Source organism: Phalangium opilio, unplaced genomic scaffold (genome assembly GCF_054372755.1).
Source record: "Phalangium opilio isolate 3A_F unplaced genomic scaffold, DU_Popi_V2 ptg000042l_1, whole genome shotgun sequence".
NCBI lineage: Eukaryota > Metazoa > Arthropoda > Arachnida > Opiliones > Phalangiidae > Phalangium > Phalangium opilio.
The window spans coordinates 2353530-2368548 of record NW_028324166.1 but is presented as its reverse complement, the minus strand read 5'-3'; the positions used below and the strand labels follow the sequence as shown (position 1 = coordinate 2368548).

At 36.5% G+C, this 15019-nt stretch overlaps 3 protein-coding genes across 9 annotated transcripts; all 3 read right to left on the bottom strand.

The window, feature by feature from the left end:
- Window positions 1-53: 53 nt before the first annotated feature.
- LOC149678279 (cytochrome P450 4V2-like) lies at window positions 54-4923 on the bottom strand. Of its 3 annotated transcripts, XR_016366054.1 has the most exons (9): window positions 4724-4923; window positions 2019-2088; window positions 1636-1759; window positions 1414-1569; window positions 1184-1357; window positions 1035-1101; window positions 540-719; window positions 190-483; window positions 54-121 (listed from the first exon to the last, which is right to left on the bottom strand). XR_016366054.1 is itself a non-coding variant. In XM_089836271.1 (8 exons), the coding sequence occupies exons 1-8, from the start codon at window positions 4920-4922 to the stop codon at window positions 317-319; spliced, it is 1137 nt and encodes a 378-aa protein (XP_089692397.1). In that variant the 5' UTR covers window position 4923; the 3' UTR covers window positions 54-316. The 3 variants fall into 3 exon arrangements, 2 of the variants coding, with proteins under 2 accessions (XP_089692397.1, XP_089692398.1); XM_089836271.1 differs by having other exon boundaries at window positions 54-483; XM_089836272.1 differs by lacking the exon at window positions 4724-4923 and adding an exon at window positions 3938-4659 and having other exon boundaries at window positions 54-483.
- Window positions 4924-5043: 120 nt separating this feature from the next.
- Window positions 5044-11339, bottom strand: LOC149678278 (cytochrome P450 4V2-like). 5 transcript variants are annotated; one of them, XM_089836268.1, is made up of 12 exons: window positions 11259-11339; window positions 9146-9269; window positions 8966-9078; window positions 8802-8887; window positions 8369-8568; window positions 8231-8300; window positions 7331-7454; window positions 7107-7262; window positions 6874-7047; window positions 6730-6796; window positions 5668-5847; window positions 5044-5612 (listed from the first exon to the last, which is right to left on the bottom strand). In XM_089836268.1, exons 1-12 carry the CDS (start codon window positions 11283-11285, stop codon window positions 5446-5448), a joined length of 1488 nt encoding a protein of 495 aa, XP_089692394.1. In that variant the 5' UTR covers window positions 11286-11339; the 3' UTR covers window positions 5044-5445. The 5 variants fall into 5 exon arrangements, with proteins under 5 accessions (XP_089692394.1, XP_089692391.1, XP_089692392.1 ...); XM_089836265.1 differs by lacking the exon at window positions 11259-11339 and adding an exon at window positions 11076-11245; XM_089836266.1 differs by lacking the exon at window positions 11259-11339 and adding an exon at window positions 11076-11245 and having other exon boundaries at window positions 5686-5847.
- A 296-nt stretch (window positions 11340-11635) lies between these two features.
- Window positions 11636-14042, bottom strand: LOC149678277 (cytochrome P450 4V2-like). The gene is made up of 7 exons (XM_089836273.1): window positions 13887-14042; window positions 12932-13055; window positions 12712-12867; window positions 12479-12652; window positions 12332-12398; window positions 11963-12142; window positions 11636-11902 (listed from the first exon to the last, which is right to left on the bottom strand). Exons 2-7 carry the CDS (start codon window positions 12989-12991, stop codon window positions 11736-11738), a joined length of 804 nt encoding a protein of 267 aa, XP_089692399.1. The 5' UTR covers window positions 12992-13055; window positions 13887-14042; the 3' UTR covers window positions 11636-11735.
- Between the last annotated feature and the right edge of the window lie 977 nt (window positions 14043-15019).

Genomic DNA, 15019 nt, shown 5'->3' with positions numbered 1-15019 from the left:
GACCCACGGTGTTTATACTCTGGCTCGAATCGAATTCATTTATTATCAATTGTTGTCAAACCGTTTAAATTTGAATTTATTGTTGATTTACAATTTTAGCGAACATATTTTTTCTCAATTACTACTATAGATTTTATAACTCTCTTAAATATGCCAAAGTGAAAACAAACGATTACAAGTACTACTTACGGGCTGTTCATTTTAACACGTGGCTTTACAAAAAGACGAGCATTTGTGGTTAATTATTTCTTAAGGGTTTAGTTATTTGTCAGTGAAAAAATAAATTGAACAAGTGAAATACAATATATAAAGATTTTCAACTATTCTGGATTCTGGGCTCGAAATGGAGGGGCATCTCATGAATTTTATTGAAAACAAACACATTAGGAATTACTTTGTCTCTCGGTAACTGCGAAGTGATTCGGAAATGCCGAAGAACGTTAACTAAAAATACTTTCAATTGAATCACGGCGAATGTTTGTCCTGGAAAGCAATTGAAATTAAAGTTATTAATTATAAAAAGAAAGGTGTTGACGAACCGATGCAATTGCGAGGACCGGCAGCAAATGGAATGTAGCAAAACGGGTGTCTTCCTTTGCTGTTCTCCGGATTGAATCGGTCGGGGTCGAATACTTCTGGATTTGGGAAATGTCTGGGATCGCGATGAACGCCTTGAATCAAGATGCCGCATGTCGCACCCTTTTTGAGAGTTTTCTTGCCTAAAATTTGCAACAGAATTAGTTTATATAAAAGGGTGAATATTTTGAAATATGCTTCGTAAACTAATGAGTAGTGGATTAAAGTCGGTGTTCTGTTTGTAATTTTAGATTCGGAAGAAATATTGGCTTGAGCCACTTTGAGTTTTGCCATGGAAACCAACCCAATCACAACTTTTAAAATTCTACGCAAGGGTACTTGGTAAAATATTTTATAATCAATGTGAAAAACTGAAAATCTTAGAAGTAAGAAATAAATATATAGTTCCAAAGTTCACTTGCAAAGGAGTAATTACCAATAACAAGCAGAAAACGAACCTATTTGCAAATCTGCCGTAAGTTGGCGACCAATGAGTGAACCTGGAGGACACAGCCTTAGTGATTCCTGCACAAAAATAAATTTTATTTTACTTGAAATTGTAAAATTTGTATTAAGTAATTTGCGTCTATATTTAATAAAAAATAACCTTGACGACATTTTCGAGGTAGGTCAAGTGTTTCAGGTCGTTGTATTCAATGTCTCTATCGATGTCCGATCCACATACGGAAGTCAACTCCCGATAGACCTTTTCTTGGATCTCCGGGTAAAGACCGAGCATGTACAGGGTAAATGTTGTAGCAAAAGAGGAGCTGTCGAAACCCTGCCAAAGTAATTTAGTATAACCCCCAAATTTAAGAGCGCTTTATTGTTTATTACCGCTCCAATGAGAGTTAGGCATTCGTCTCGAAGTTGTTTATCACTCATTAATTCGGGGTTTTTCTCGAGCATTTCTAGAAGGATATCCATAAAGTTTACGCTTCGAACATTATCATCGGGCTCTTTCATATTCTCTTTCTTTTTCATCAACATCGTCTTCGAATGAATTCGTGGTTTAGTTCGAAATGTGTCGAGTTCGATTTTCAAAAAGTGTCTACTTACTTGAAACGTCTCATCAATTACTTTAACTGCGTTTACGGTTTCTTTTCCCTTAGCTGTCAATTTGAATAAGTTGTCCGATTGCAACCACGGTCGAATTAAACGGTAACCGAAGCTTTCTTCGCAACTATATTAATGAATATTTTCTGGTAATTATAAAGTATGCGCGTTTTGGTAGAATTAATATATTATGGGGTTTATTTGACTAATGGTTGGAAAATAATTTCCAATAGCCAAAAATTTTAACCACTGTTTGTCTTCGGAAACCATTTTGAAAATAAAGGGGAAGGGAAAGCTGAGTGGTGTTCAATATGTTAATTCTGTTTGAACGGAAAGATGTCACAGTTGAGGATTATATTTTGTTAATTGAAAAAAGAAAAGATTACCTTATTATAGCTTTGAAAAGGACATCTTTGAAAATATTCTCATTTTCATATTCATGGTCAGAAACCGCGTCTATAATAAGAAAACGAAATTACACCTTACGGTGTATTATGCCACCTATATTTTACTGAATTTCGTAACTTTTTGGTCTGTGATAAGCACCCATAATCAAAGCCTAACCTAAACTAAACATAGCAGGAAAAAAATTTGTTTAGCAGTGAATCATTCTTAAATAATAATGCAATGAGTTCCCCGGTTGATTTCATAGAGTAGCGCATCATCTGCAATACAGACTTTTAAAGGGATAGAATCGATGTTTTGGCTACTAATGAAAAGATTTCATATTTTAAAATCAGATAGAACCTAAAATTACGTTTTCAAAAATATATATATATTGATACTTTTAATAACTTAACTATTTTTAATTAATTTTTAAAAGTATTGTTTTTTGGGACTGCTCCGATCACTACCCCCTCCTGCGTCGTTTGGCAAAAACACGGTTGAAACATCTACCCACCCCTCCATACGCTCCTCTTATTTGAAGATATGGTAGCTTTACGACTAACAGTAGTTTTCATACTATTTCACTTGTGGATCACAAATAAACTTGGCCTTAACTTTTATTTCGATTTACGTGTTTTGAGAGGCGTGAAAGAAGCTAAATAGTTTCATAGCAATTAAATCGTTTAAGTAAGAGGTTTAGCACATTTAATTTGAAAAATAAATCTTAAAAGCTTGAATTTAGGGCCACTTAGAATAAAAAAATCGATCATGGAAACTAAGCCTTTGCCAAAATGTCGTAGAAAGTGCGTTGTTTTTGACTGTACCAGGAGCAGATGACAAAGGAGTCTCGGACGCTAGCTTCCATAATGTAGAGGGCAATGGGATCCGCGAACGTCACGGTTATTAACCAAAATCATTACGCCAGTGCCACCACTCGTAGGAAATTTGAGCTTTATTTTCCAACCAATAGCGTGGCTGCAAAGTCTCGAAAGGAGATCTGGGAAATAGCGTCTGGAAACTCTTTTTAAAAATACGTATCGTCTGCTTATAATTAGCCTAGGCTTAACGAGTATTAGAGTTAAAAAATGGATTTCAACGGCTTTTTAATCTTTTTTGGGACTAAAATTGATAATGAAAAACCCAGCGAGTAACGTATGTACACTATTAAAAAACTAAAATGTGTTTCAGTGCCAATTTTTTCTAAATTTCTTCTTGAATTAAATGATAGCTACAAGAGGTTGGGAAAAGAAATCACTCACGATCTTATAAAACCCAAAAAGTAAGAGACAGTGATTTCGTTTCCAACCTCTTGTAGCAGTCAATTAATTCATAAGAAATACGGAATATTTTGGCCCTAAAACACATATATTACATTGTGTTTCGGCATCTTTTAAAACCTTGCTTTTATCTTTTGAAAACCCGACCCCAATCATTCCAGTGGGCACAGATTGTTAATTAAGCCTTGGCTTACCTGGGTTTCTCTGCTAGTTTGGACTTAATTTGACTATTTAGTAGGTTGAAGTCACAAAATGTAGTCTTATCTTTTATCTTAATACCAACGGTTACAGCTGTTTGAATAAAGTAATTATATTGTGTATATTTATGTCGCGATCGGATAAGACGAACCTCAGTATCCACCGTTAGCCCGTTATTACAAAAAAAAATTCCCAGCAGACTTTGGTGCCAGATATAGTCCACCAAAAACATCGTCTGCTATAATGTCTGATAGCGCCTCTATGGCAAACGATACCGCTACAGCTGTGACGTACGCGGGTGCCATTGCCCTCTATATTGTGGAAGCTAGCGTCCGAGACTCCTTTGTCATCTGCTCCTGACTGTACCAATACAGACTCGGACAAATCTCTGTCATTTCATAGTCTACCAAGTAACGAATTATCCGAATTTGAATTTTCCTCACTTGACTCACGAATTTCGAAAGATTCAACCGAGTCTAAACTATCGGATTCTACTACAGAGTCAGGCCCGTCTGATATTTCGGATTCCGAGCTACGACTCGACGTCGACGATGACATTTTCTATTTGGCTCCTGTAGCAGACGACGAAAAAAAAAACTACTATCCTCAACTTGAGTTCCCCTCTATATCCTATTTCCAAACAACCAATGAATGAGTGGACGTTAGCAACGTCACTAGGGTAACAAAACAAGTTGGACGGTATTCGCGGCTAGTTTGAATTTCAAAATATCTAACGTACTTTTCTTAATTTTAAACGTTTTAATTCGATTTTTTTTTTGGCACACATAATTTTAGGCACATTTTTTTACCTAAAACTGCCCTCATCTTGTACTAGTCGGAAATCCTTGATTCTATCCCTTTAATAAAATTGTGCTCTCCTTTTAGTCTTTCTTCTCTCCACAAATAGCGTTCCGTTGCATTTTTACATGAAATAAAGCGTGGGAAAATTTGCTTTCTCTCGCCTCTAACCGTGAGAATAAAACGATTTCTTCACATTTTACCGAGTGGGTTGTAGTGAAACATTTCATTCCTAAACATGGGATAGCATTTCTAGTCGTTCTCAAGTCTTACGTTGGTAGTAGAAATTTTTGTTAAACATATGTATGTTAACCCGGCCAGCTCAGCTCGACTCGTGAACAGTCTTAAGTAGTGACATACTTATGGAACGTATCTTATACGCTTATGACGCTTATGGTAAAATTTGGTATTTAAAATAGTCTATTACTCACAAGTTGTAGAGGTGACTTCTTTAACGGGCGGAAAGAGCTTTAGAAATCTGACGTGTCCAAAGGCGAAGACCGACTGGAAACCGTAATTTGGGTACGAATCCCATATTCGCGGTAATGGAATACTTTTAAGTACAGACGATATAAGTTCCATAAAATTATGAGTCAATTCAAACACGAAAAGTAATATCTTCAGCGACATGATTGTTGTGTGATGGAAAGAACAACTGAGCGATCAAAAACACTTGGACCCGCGGTGTTTATACGCAGGATGGAGTAGAAATAATTTCTTATTAACTCGTAATGCATTTCTAATTGCCGGCTCGATTTCATAAATTGAACTTTTAATTCAGGTAAAACATGTTCGCTTAAGTTGTTTACCGTTATAAATTCATTTGAACCGGGTTAAGTTCAGTCAGCCTAAATGAAAACTGTCTCTCTCGGGACTACTTGATCATTAATAAGCAGCCTCAAGGGCGTAATATGAATAAATTAAAACTTTGTTATATAATTTTTCCAAACGGTCTAATAAACCCTTTTTTTTAACTAGTCACCTAAGAGTAGGATGTTTCTTACTAACAGAGTGTTTCGATTCATGACATGAATATTATAACAAGATATATATATATATATGATTAATTAATGTTTTCGCGTGGATCTACTTCGGCAAAGAAGCCGTTTAGCCATTGTAAGTTCGACAAGTGAAATACAATACATAAATATTTTCAATTCTTCTGGTTTCTGGGCTCCAAATGGAGAGGCATTTTATGAATTTTTGTGACAATATCAAAACCAGGAATGACCTTATCTCTCGGTAATTGGGAAGTGACTCGGAAATGGCGAAGAAAGTTTGCTAAAATTACTTTCAATTCAATCGTGGCGAATGGTTGTCCTGGAAAACAATTGAAATAAAATGAAGTTATTAATTATAGAAAGTGTTGACGAACCGATGCAATTGCGCGGACCGGATGCAAATGGGATGTAGGCAAATGGGTGTCTTCCTTCGCTGTTCTTCCGGTTGAATCTGTCGGGGTCGAATACCTCTGGATTTGTGAAATGTCGGGGGTCGTGATGAACGCCTTGAATCAAGATGCCGCAAGTCACACCCTTTTTAAGAATTTTCTTGCCTAAAATTTGCAATGGTATTACTTTATCAATGATATATAGTCCTAGTGGGTTAAAGCCAAATGCTCTCCTCTGAATTTTAGACGTAGAACAAATAGACAAGGAGACATTTAATTAGTTCACTTGCTTCTCTACAAGTTTGGCAAAATAGTGAATTATTAATGTTAATCTAGTAAGAAAGAAATTAGTAGGCCTGTGCGAGTCCAGTTTTTTACGGTTCGAGTCGAGTCTCGAGTCCTAAAAAAAGCTCTTATAGAATCTCGAGTCGAGTCTTTTAATTGGTTTCGAGTCCTCGAGTCCTTAAGTCAGCTTAAGAACTAGGCTTCAAGTCCAGTGTCGAGTCCTGATAAATTATGTCAAGTCCCGCTCGAGTCCTATTAAATTAATTCTATTAATAATAACTTTATTATAATTTACTTAGTTTAATTTTACATAGTTAATCATACAAGAATTATAATAAATTAATTTCTAATAAGGATAAATTTTACTCACAAAGTATAAATTTCACGACGAAAATGACGCGGAGTAACAATAATTTTAACTTTTGGTTCTGGTTTGCTTAACTCCTTTAGCTGAAGTCAAATTTTTGTCCAATCACCGGTCCATTCTAAACTTTAAATCGATTAAACCCCACTAGATGCAGCACTCCACTTAAAATTCCGGGTCACCGAGTAAATATTTTTGGACTTGATAAGGCGTCCAGTCTCGGTTCGAGTCCTCCTCGAGTCCAATAGTGAAGATTTTTAAGGACTCGAAATAATTTTCAAGTCCTAAAATTTTGATTTTCGAGTCTCGAGTCGAGTACTCGACTAGAGACTCGATCGAGTACTCGCCTTCGTTCGAGTACTCGCACAGGCCTAGAAATTAGTAAGCTGAAAACGAACCTATTTGTAAGTCTTCAGTGAGTTCGCGACCAATCAACGGAGTTGGAGGACACAGCCTTAGGGATTCCTGCAAAGGGTTAAGTTGGCTTTCACTTAATATTGGAAAACTTCTAATACAGCTTTAGCTGTTGAACAAAAATTAACCTTCGTGACTCTTTCGAGGTAGGTCAAGTGCTTTAAGTCGTCGTATTCAATGTCTCTTTCGATGTCCGTTCCACAGACGGAAGTCAACTCTTGGTACACCTTTTCTTGAATCTCCGGGTAAAGACCGAGCATGTACAAGGTAAATATTGTAGCGGTAGTGATGGTGTCAAAACCCTGCGAAAATAATTTAATATAACCTTTTTACATTTAAACGGCATTATGTTATTTATTACCGCTGCAATGAGAGTGATACATTCGTCTCGAAATTGTTTATCACTCATTAAGTCCGGATTTTTCTCAAGCATTTGTAGAATTATATCCCCGAAGTTCACATTTCGAATGTTGTCGTTGTGCTCTTTCATATTCGCCTTCTTTTTCGCTAATTCCGTCTGCAAATGAGTTGGTGATTTTCTCACGATTGGTTTCGCTTTATCGTATCAAACAGTATCAAATTTACTTGGAATATCTCGTCAATTACTTTCATTGTATTTACGGTTTCTTTTCCCTTAGCTGTTAATTTGAATATGTTCTCCGATATTAACCATGGTCGAACTAAACGGTAACTGAAGCTTTCTTCGCACCTAATGTTAATGGCATTTTTAGTTAAGTCATAGTAATTAGTCGCTTAAGAACTGATTGGTTTTTGGAGAGCATTGAAAGTTCGAATCTCTCCTCACTTAAAATAGAATTATCACACGCTTGAACTCTCTGTTACAAATCGGAACCTCCGAAATGATCTAGACCCGTGCATGTCGAGTTTCATGGAGAAAATATTTTTACCCTATATGTGTACTAGGTAGGTGGCGCTTTTATTACCGTTGCGACCGGGGCCTTCCATAAATTATCGATGATACTTTAGGGGCCAATTATAAAACATTTATGAAAGAGAAAGGTTTCACCCTTAAATTAACGTAATTGGTTTAGGGTCTTTTCACTTTTTATTGACAGGGGTCTTCCTTAAATTATCGTTGATATTTTAGGGGTCAGTCATAAAATTTTTATGCTAGAGAAAAGTTTCATCCTATAATTAACGTAAATGTTTTGGGGGCTGTTCACTTTTTATTGAATCTTTCGGTTAGATTGTATTGATGACAACAAAATAAATTATTTCAATTAAAATAATTCAGTAAGAGTAATAAAAACGTATAGTTACAATCCGCGACCTTGGCCCAAATACTTAAGCAGTCGACAGGGTCACGGGGTTGAACTTTGTTTATTTTAACGGTAATATAAGCGCCCCCAAGCGTGAAACCACGGCGAACTAAATTGGTTAAAAAATATTCTGGCTTCGCGACACGCATGGGCCTAGTTCATTTCGGAGGCTCTGGTGGAATGAATAAAGTTTTCCACTTGGTACCTTTTAATGGCTTTGAAAATGAAATCTCCAAGATATTTGTTACTTTGATAATCTTCGTCAGAAACTGCGTCTATAAAAACAAATAATTAACTTCGCCGCATCGCTTCAATATCAAGTATCAAAGGGCTCTTCATTTACCAATTATTATGTAGAATGCGCACTTCTCGATTGATTCCACTATATCTAAAATATCGGAATCAGATTTGGAAATGTCTTCCTGAAATTGAGAGATCATCACTTTGACGTGTTTGTTAATCATGGGAACAAACTCCTTGATACTCCCAAGATGAAATATCGGATTCAGCAATTTCCTTTGTTTCTTCCAATGATCTCCTTCCCTGGAAATAGATCATTTCAAATATGACATACAGAAAACACAGGCACACAGGGGCAGGCGGCCATTGGGGAGGGGGGGAATATACCTCGCGTGCTAGGCGGAGCACGAGTTCACACCAGCGGAGGGAGGCTAGCCAACTCGCTTTGTCTCTAGCGGTGCATGCTTCTTGGCGAGAGGGAGAAGAAAACCCCTGTGTGTTGGTTTCTCTTTATGTAATTTCCTAAATAGGCTTACCTCGTTACTAACCCATCTCCAAAAAATATATGGAATAACTTGTAAAATTCGGCTTTGTTGATTTCTTTGCTACTGGTTAGCACAACCTTGAAAAAAGTGGTTAGTTCGGCGGAAGTTAGCGAGGTCAGTTCTAAATTTGTCGTCACACTTGGGAAATTTCCTACCTTAATTAAATCTGGATCAACCAATATTACGCCTTTTTTATGAAATAAATTGAAATGGAAAAGTCCTTCTTGACGAAATATCGAAGACATTCCCATAAGGGTTTCCAAAGCATCTAAAAGTTGAAAGATTTTTCAATTAGAAATGCGCAGACTTATGGGGGCTGAAACCGTTGTACTCACAAGTTGTAGAGGTGATTTCTTTAACGGGTGGAAAGAGCTTTATAAATCTGGCGTGTCCAAAGGCGAAGACCGACTTGAAACCGTAATTTGGGTACGAATCCCAAAATGGCGGTAATGGAATACCCTTAAGCAGAGACGATATAAATGTCACCAATTTATGAATCACTTCAAACGCTAAAAGTATTATCTTCAGCGACATGATTGTTTATTGTTTGATGGAAAGACTAGTTGTGAAGCGATCAACACTTCGACCAGCCGTCAGGATGGAGTCGAATTCATTTATTATTCACTCGAAATGTCGTTAGTGAACCGGTTAAATTTAATTTTTAACTAATAAAAAACTTTAGCAAACAAGTTTTCCTGAATTACCATATACGTGTATTTAATTACAAATTGGAGAATTCTCTTAAACGTGCTGAAAGGAAGTAAATGATTATTTTCGCGTTTGAGACGTTTAAAAATAATTAGCGTTTCTTAAAATAACTTAACTAGAATTAAGATAAATTACTGACGATTAAAATAAATTCATTATTCCTAAAATCATTTTAAACATAGCTTTAGTCGACGTTTGAATTCTAGCGTATGCCTCTTTAAATTTTTTTTTGGAAATTTAGGGTATGTAAGGCAATTAATTCACAGTAATAATAAGAAAGCCCGCAATTGCGTGAATCGTTGATGGAAGCCCATAAATTGGAGGGCTAGACGTTTCTCGTAACCTTAGCCAATCACCGCTAACGATGAAAATGGAGTAGAACCCAATATTGATTTCTGCGAACTGCGAACGCGGTCCGGATACTGCGAATACGTTTGCTCCTATTTGCTAACAGCGAACGCGGTGACAGACACAAACACACACACACACACAGACACGTCCAGTGTAATACCTCTCCATGAAGTCAGTGACGTCACCGCCACTCGGAGAGGTAAATACTGAATCAGATCTAGGGTCTAGCCACTCTAAAATAGAATACGAGCTAAAGAATGTAAGTTATTGCCCGATCAGACGTAATTTTGATCATGACCCTTGGTTCTCATAAAGGACTACGTGTATTTAACTTCCGGATCACTCTGAACCGGTAAGCCTCTTCATACAGAACATGAAACAAAACGGCAATTTCAATCGTATTTATCTAGGCATGGGCCTTGGGTCTCTTCACAATTCGGTCTAGTCCGAACCGACTAAACATCCATGGAAGGAAAACAACTCGGCATTACACGATTTTATTTACCATTTTTGAAATATTTCAGATTTTTGAAATTAAAAAAAAAACTTTCTTAATAGGCTTAATCGTCTCACATTCTTGTACTGTTAAACTACCAAAACCTGATTGAAATTAAATTAGAAATAATTTATTCCTTTAAATATAACAGGAAAGAATTATAAGTCGGTTTTTAGTTTTCTTTAATACCTGCTTATTATTTTGTTTGTAATAAGAATAAGAATTAATTTTAATCATTCCATCCTTGGAGCAAGGCCATTTTAGATTGCGTATTTTATTTCATAAACAAAACGCTTAAGAGAATTCTGAAATTTACAATTAAATAGAAAAGTTCGATGGTAATTGAGGAAAAACATGTTCGCTAAAGTTGTATATCGGTTATTTATTAAATTTAACTGCTTTATCAATCTTAATTACTCTCATTATAATATTCATATTAAAGTTTACCGTTTATCTAACACCATATCCCATACGTTTTATTTTAATTCTATAAAATAGATCAAGATTTTATTTTATTTAAGTAGAATGTGAATAGGTCTATTCATAAACTCTTTTGTAGGAGGGTAGAACCAAGAAGAAATATACTTATAAGAAGGCCTAAATCAGCCTCTGGTGCTCGCGTGATACTCTATAATCCCCCTTCATTTTAAACAGAGGTGGGACTTAATATTTTATCTTACACTATGTTTTCCACCTTCTATCTCTTTTACCTTTATCTTAAGCCTTGGTTGGTTTTTTTTGGAACTCACGAACTCATAACTATAGTACACCTGATTCGACTTAGAAATAATTACAGAACGATTTTCACGTAGAGACACATGTTCCAAATCCATCGAGTTAGGTTCAAAAAATTTTACTATGTTGTTAATGGCAATTAAAGTAAAATTGTTTACCGTTTCATCACCGCGGGCAGCCTCCATTTTCTGCTTACTTTGCTCGAGTTCTTTTTCTCTACACTGAATACGTCATTCTCGTCTGTATGACCTATACCCACGCAGTTCAATGGGAAATGACGGACATGAAAGGGGTGGGGCCAACTTTTCCACTAACACCTGCGTAAGAGTATAGGCCTATGTCTGTCGAATGGTTTATTTCTTCTTGGTATAACTAAGGGACTGAGACAATCTGAGCTCTGTTGTCCTTATCATTAAAATGTGGTGTTATTTATACAAGAATTCTGAGAAATCAGGAAACGATATCGTTTATTTTAGTTAACATCTTTATCGTTCAGGATAGTAAAAATTATATAAGATCAATTAATTGTTTTGAGTGGATCTACAAAAAAATGTGCTTTCTTTATTAATTACTTTGGCAAAGTAGACGTTTAGCCATTGTTTGTTCAACAAGTGAAATACAATACATTGGTACTTTCAATTCTTCTGGTTTCTGGGCTCGAAATGGAGGGGCATTTCGTAAATTTTTGCGACAATATCAAAAGCAGGAATTACTTTGTCTCTCGGTAATTGGGAAGTGATTCGGAAATGGCGAAGAACATTCGCTAGAAATAATTTCAATTCAATCGCGGCGAATGCTTGTCCTGGAAAATAGAAGAAATTAATTGAAGTTATTAGTTATTGAAAGAAAGGTGTTGACGAACCGATGCAATTGCGGGGACCGGCCGCAAATGGAATGTAGGCAAATGGGTGTCTTCCTTCGCTGTTCTCCGGACTGAATCTGTCGGGGTCGAATACTTCTGGATTGGGGAAATGTCGGGGGTCGTGATGAACGCCTTGAATCAAGATGGCGCACGTCGTACCCTTTTTAATAGTTTTCTCTCCTAAAATTTGCAATGGTATTATTTTATCAATGCTAGTGGATTAAAGCCAAATGCTCTCGTCTAAATTTTAGACGTGGAACAAATAGACAAGGAGGCTTTTAATTAGGTTATTTTCAAGTGTACTTGGTGAAATAGTGAATTATTAATGTTAATTCTAATTAGATTATAATTAGTAAGCTGTAAACGAACCTATTTGTAAGTCTTCAGTTAGCTCGCGACCAATCAACGGAACTGGAGGACACTGCCTTAGCGATTCCTGTAAAGTGTTTAGTTGGCTTTCACATAATATGGGACAAATTGTCATACAGTTTTTTTTGCTGTAAAACAAAAATTAACCTTGATGACTTTTTCGAGATAGGTCAAGTGTTTTAAATCGGCGTATTCAATATCTCTTTCGACGTCTGTTCCACAGACGGAAGTCAACTCCCGATAGACCTTTTCTTGAATCTCCGGGTAAAGACCGAGCATATATAAGGTAAATGTTGTAGCGGTAGTGCTGGTGCCGAAACCCTGCCAAAGTCATTTAGTATAACCTTTGTACACTCAAAGCGCACTTAGTCGTTTATTACCGCTCCAATGATAGTCAAGCATTCGTCTCGTAGTTGTTTATCGCTCATCAATTCGGGGTTTTTCTCGAGCATTTCTATAAGGATATCCGCGAAGTTCACACTTCGAACGTTATCATCGGGTTCTTTCATATTCTGTTTCTTTTTCATCATCATCGTCTGCGAATGAATTCGTGGTTTTGTTCGCAGTGTGTCAAGACCAAATTTCAAGGAGTCTATTTACTTGAAACGTCTCGTCTAATACTTTAACTGCATTTACGGTTTCTTTTCCCTTAGCTGTCATTTTGAATATGTAGTCCAATTTCAACCACGGTCGAATTAACCTGTGACTGATGCTTTCTTCGCATCTAATAATAATGATATTATTATTTTTGGCGCTTAAGAACTGATTGATTTCCGAATAACCTTGAACTGTCGAACTTTTCCCGCTTAAAAATATATTTAACTTAAACTGGAACTCAATGGTCCTTATTCCTTTTAGGTAACTGATGTTTCTTACTTTAGTTAATTATGTAGTTTTCCTCTCAGTGTATTTAAATATTTAACTTGCCTTCTACCACCTCCATCTTTAAACCCAAAATTCAAGGGAACATCGGTTTGTGGACAACAAAGACGGTAGATATGGCTTCAAACAAAAACGGATTTATGGGATAAGAACGTCGGATCGTAGCTTTAGCCTCTAGTACCATCCTCGCATACTTTATTGAGAAACTTCGTCTGCTTATATTTTGACTCCACCCACAAATTCGATCTCTAGAAGTAGCTATATACAGAATTTGTGGGTGGAGTCAAAATATAAGCAGACGAAGTTTCTCAATAAAGTATGCGAGGATGGGGAGTGAATTCGCTAACTCCGACGTTCTTATCCCATAAATCCGTTTTTGCTTCAAACAAAAGGACTTTAGTGGACCGATTACTTTGAAACCCCATCTATCGTCTTTGGATCCACCTACCAGATATTCCGTCTTAACTATATCAAGCAGACGATAGTGGGGCGCAAGGTTCTTAGATTGGCATTCGCTTTTCAAACGTCCACGTTCTAATTACATTAATCCGTTTTTGATCCTTCATATACAATTTGAACTTTCAAGCAAGAATAATAGATAAAATAGGCAAAACTGAGGCTTCCGAGTTAAATTAGAAGACGAATTGAATTTATGGTGGAATCCATTTGGCACCTTTTAAAGGCTTTGAAAAAGATATCTCCAAGATTGTTGTTCCTTTGATAATCTACGTCAGTAACAGCGTCTATAAGAACAAATAATTAATGTTGACACTATTTTTAAGGAAACTTCAAACATTTTGTGTACGAAACAGGCTCATATCCCGTTGGACCAAATCCCATTAGACCGAATACCTCCAAACTTAACCCTAACCTTACCCTAAACCCTAAATCTTAAACCGTAGTGGCTAGTGAACGTCTTACTTTAAATATACTTGCATTCTACTAACTATTACCAGAAGTGGTATGAGACTAGAAGTGAAGGGCTCTAGCATTGATAGTAGATCCTGGCACTAGTGAACAAATTTGAGGATTTTATGCCGCTTCCATCGCGGAGAGAAAAAAATTGGTCGAGTTCCAAAAACATTTCTTACCCCCTTCCCCTCAACCTAAAGCGGTGAAACACGGACCCTGCTCCTTGAATCTAGTTCGGCCGTCTACCACCGCGAGCGTCTCACGTTTTGGAGGGGAAATTTCAGAAACCGCCACTAGAGGGCCAACCGTTTGTGTTTTATCAAGTCTTTTCACTAATGCCGAGTGAAGAATTTGGTTAGCTCAATACTTCTAGTATCATACCACTTCTGCTATTACTTTATTGTTATCCGTCCTGGAACTTTGAACTACGTTAATAATATGAATATCATTAGGGTCAGCTGCCCTAATTTGGAACAGCTCTAATTTGGAACACTTTTCTTAAAATCGTCATAACTTAAGTTTGAGGGCTTCAAATGAATAGTTTAAGGACTCATTTTGAAGACTTAAATTCCCTCTATCCATAGAACACGGGTTTAAGACTCTATCATAAAATCCAGAGAAGATACAAGCATAATTAGACAACCTCATATTTTGCATAATTATTTTTTTCCAAAATGAAGGGAAAGTTCTCTCATAGGTCTCGGGAAATAAGCTTTCACGGCCAATGGGAAAAACATAGGCTTACGAAAACAATTCCATTGAAAACTTTGGATGTTTTTCTCCAAATTAAACACTTTAAACGCCAGTTCAGGCCTAAAAATTATGGAGAAAACTCGAATAGAAAATATGTCTTCATTTGCCTAAAATGGAACACCCCGGAACACGGAGATTTAC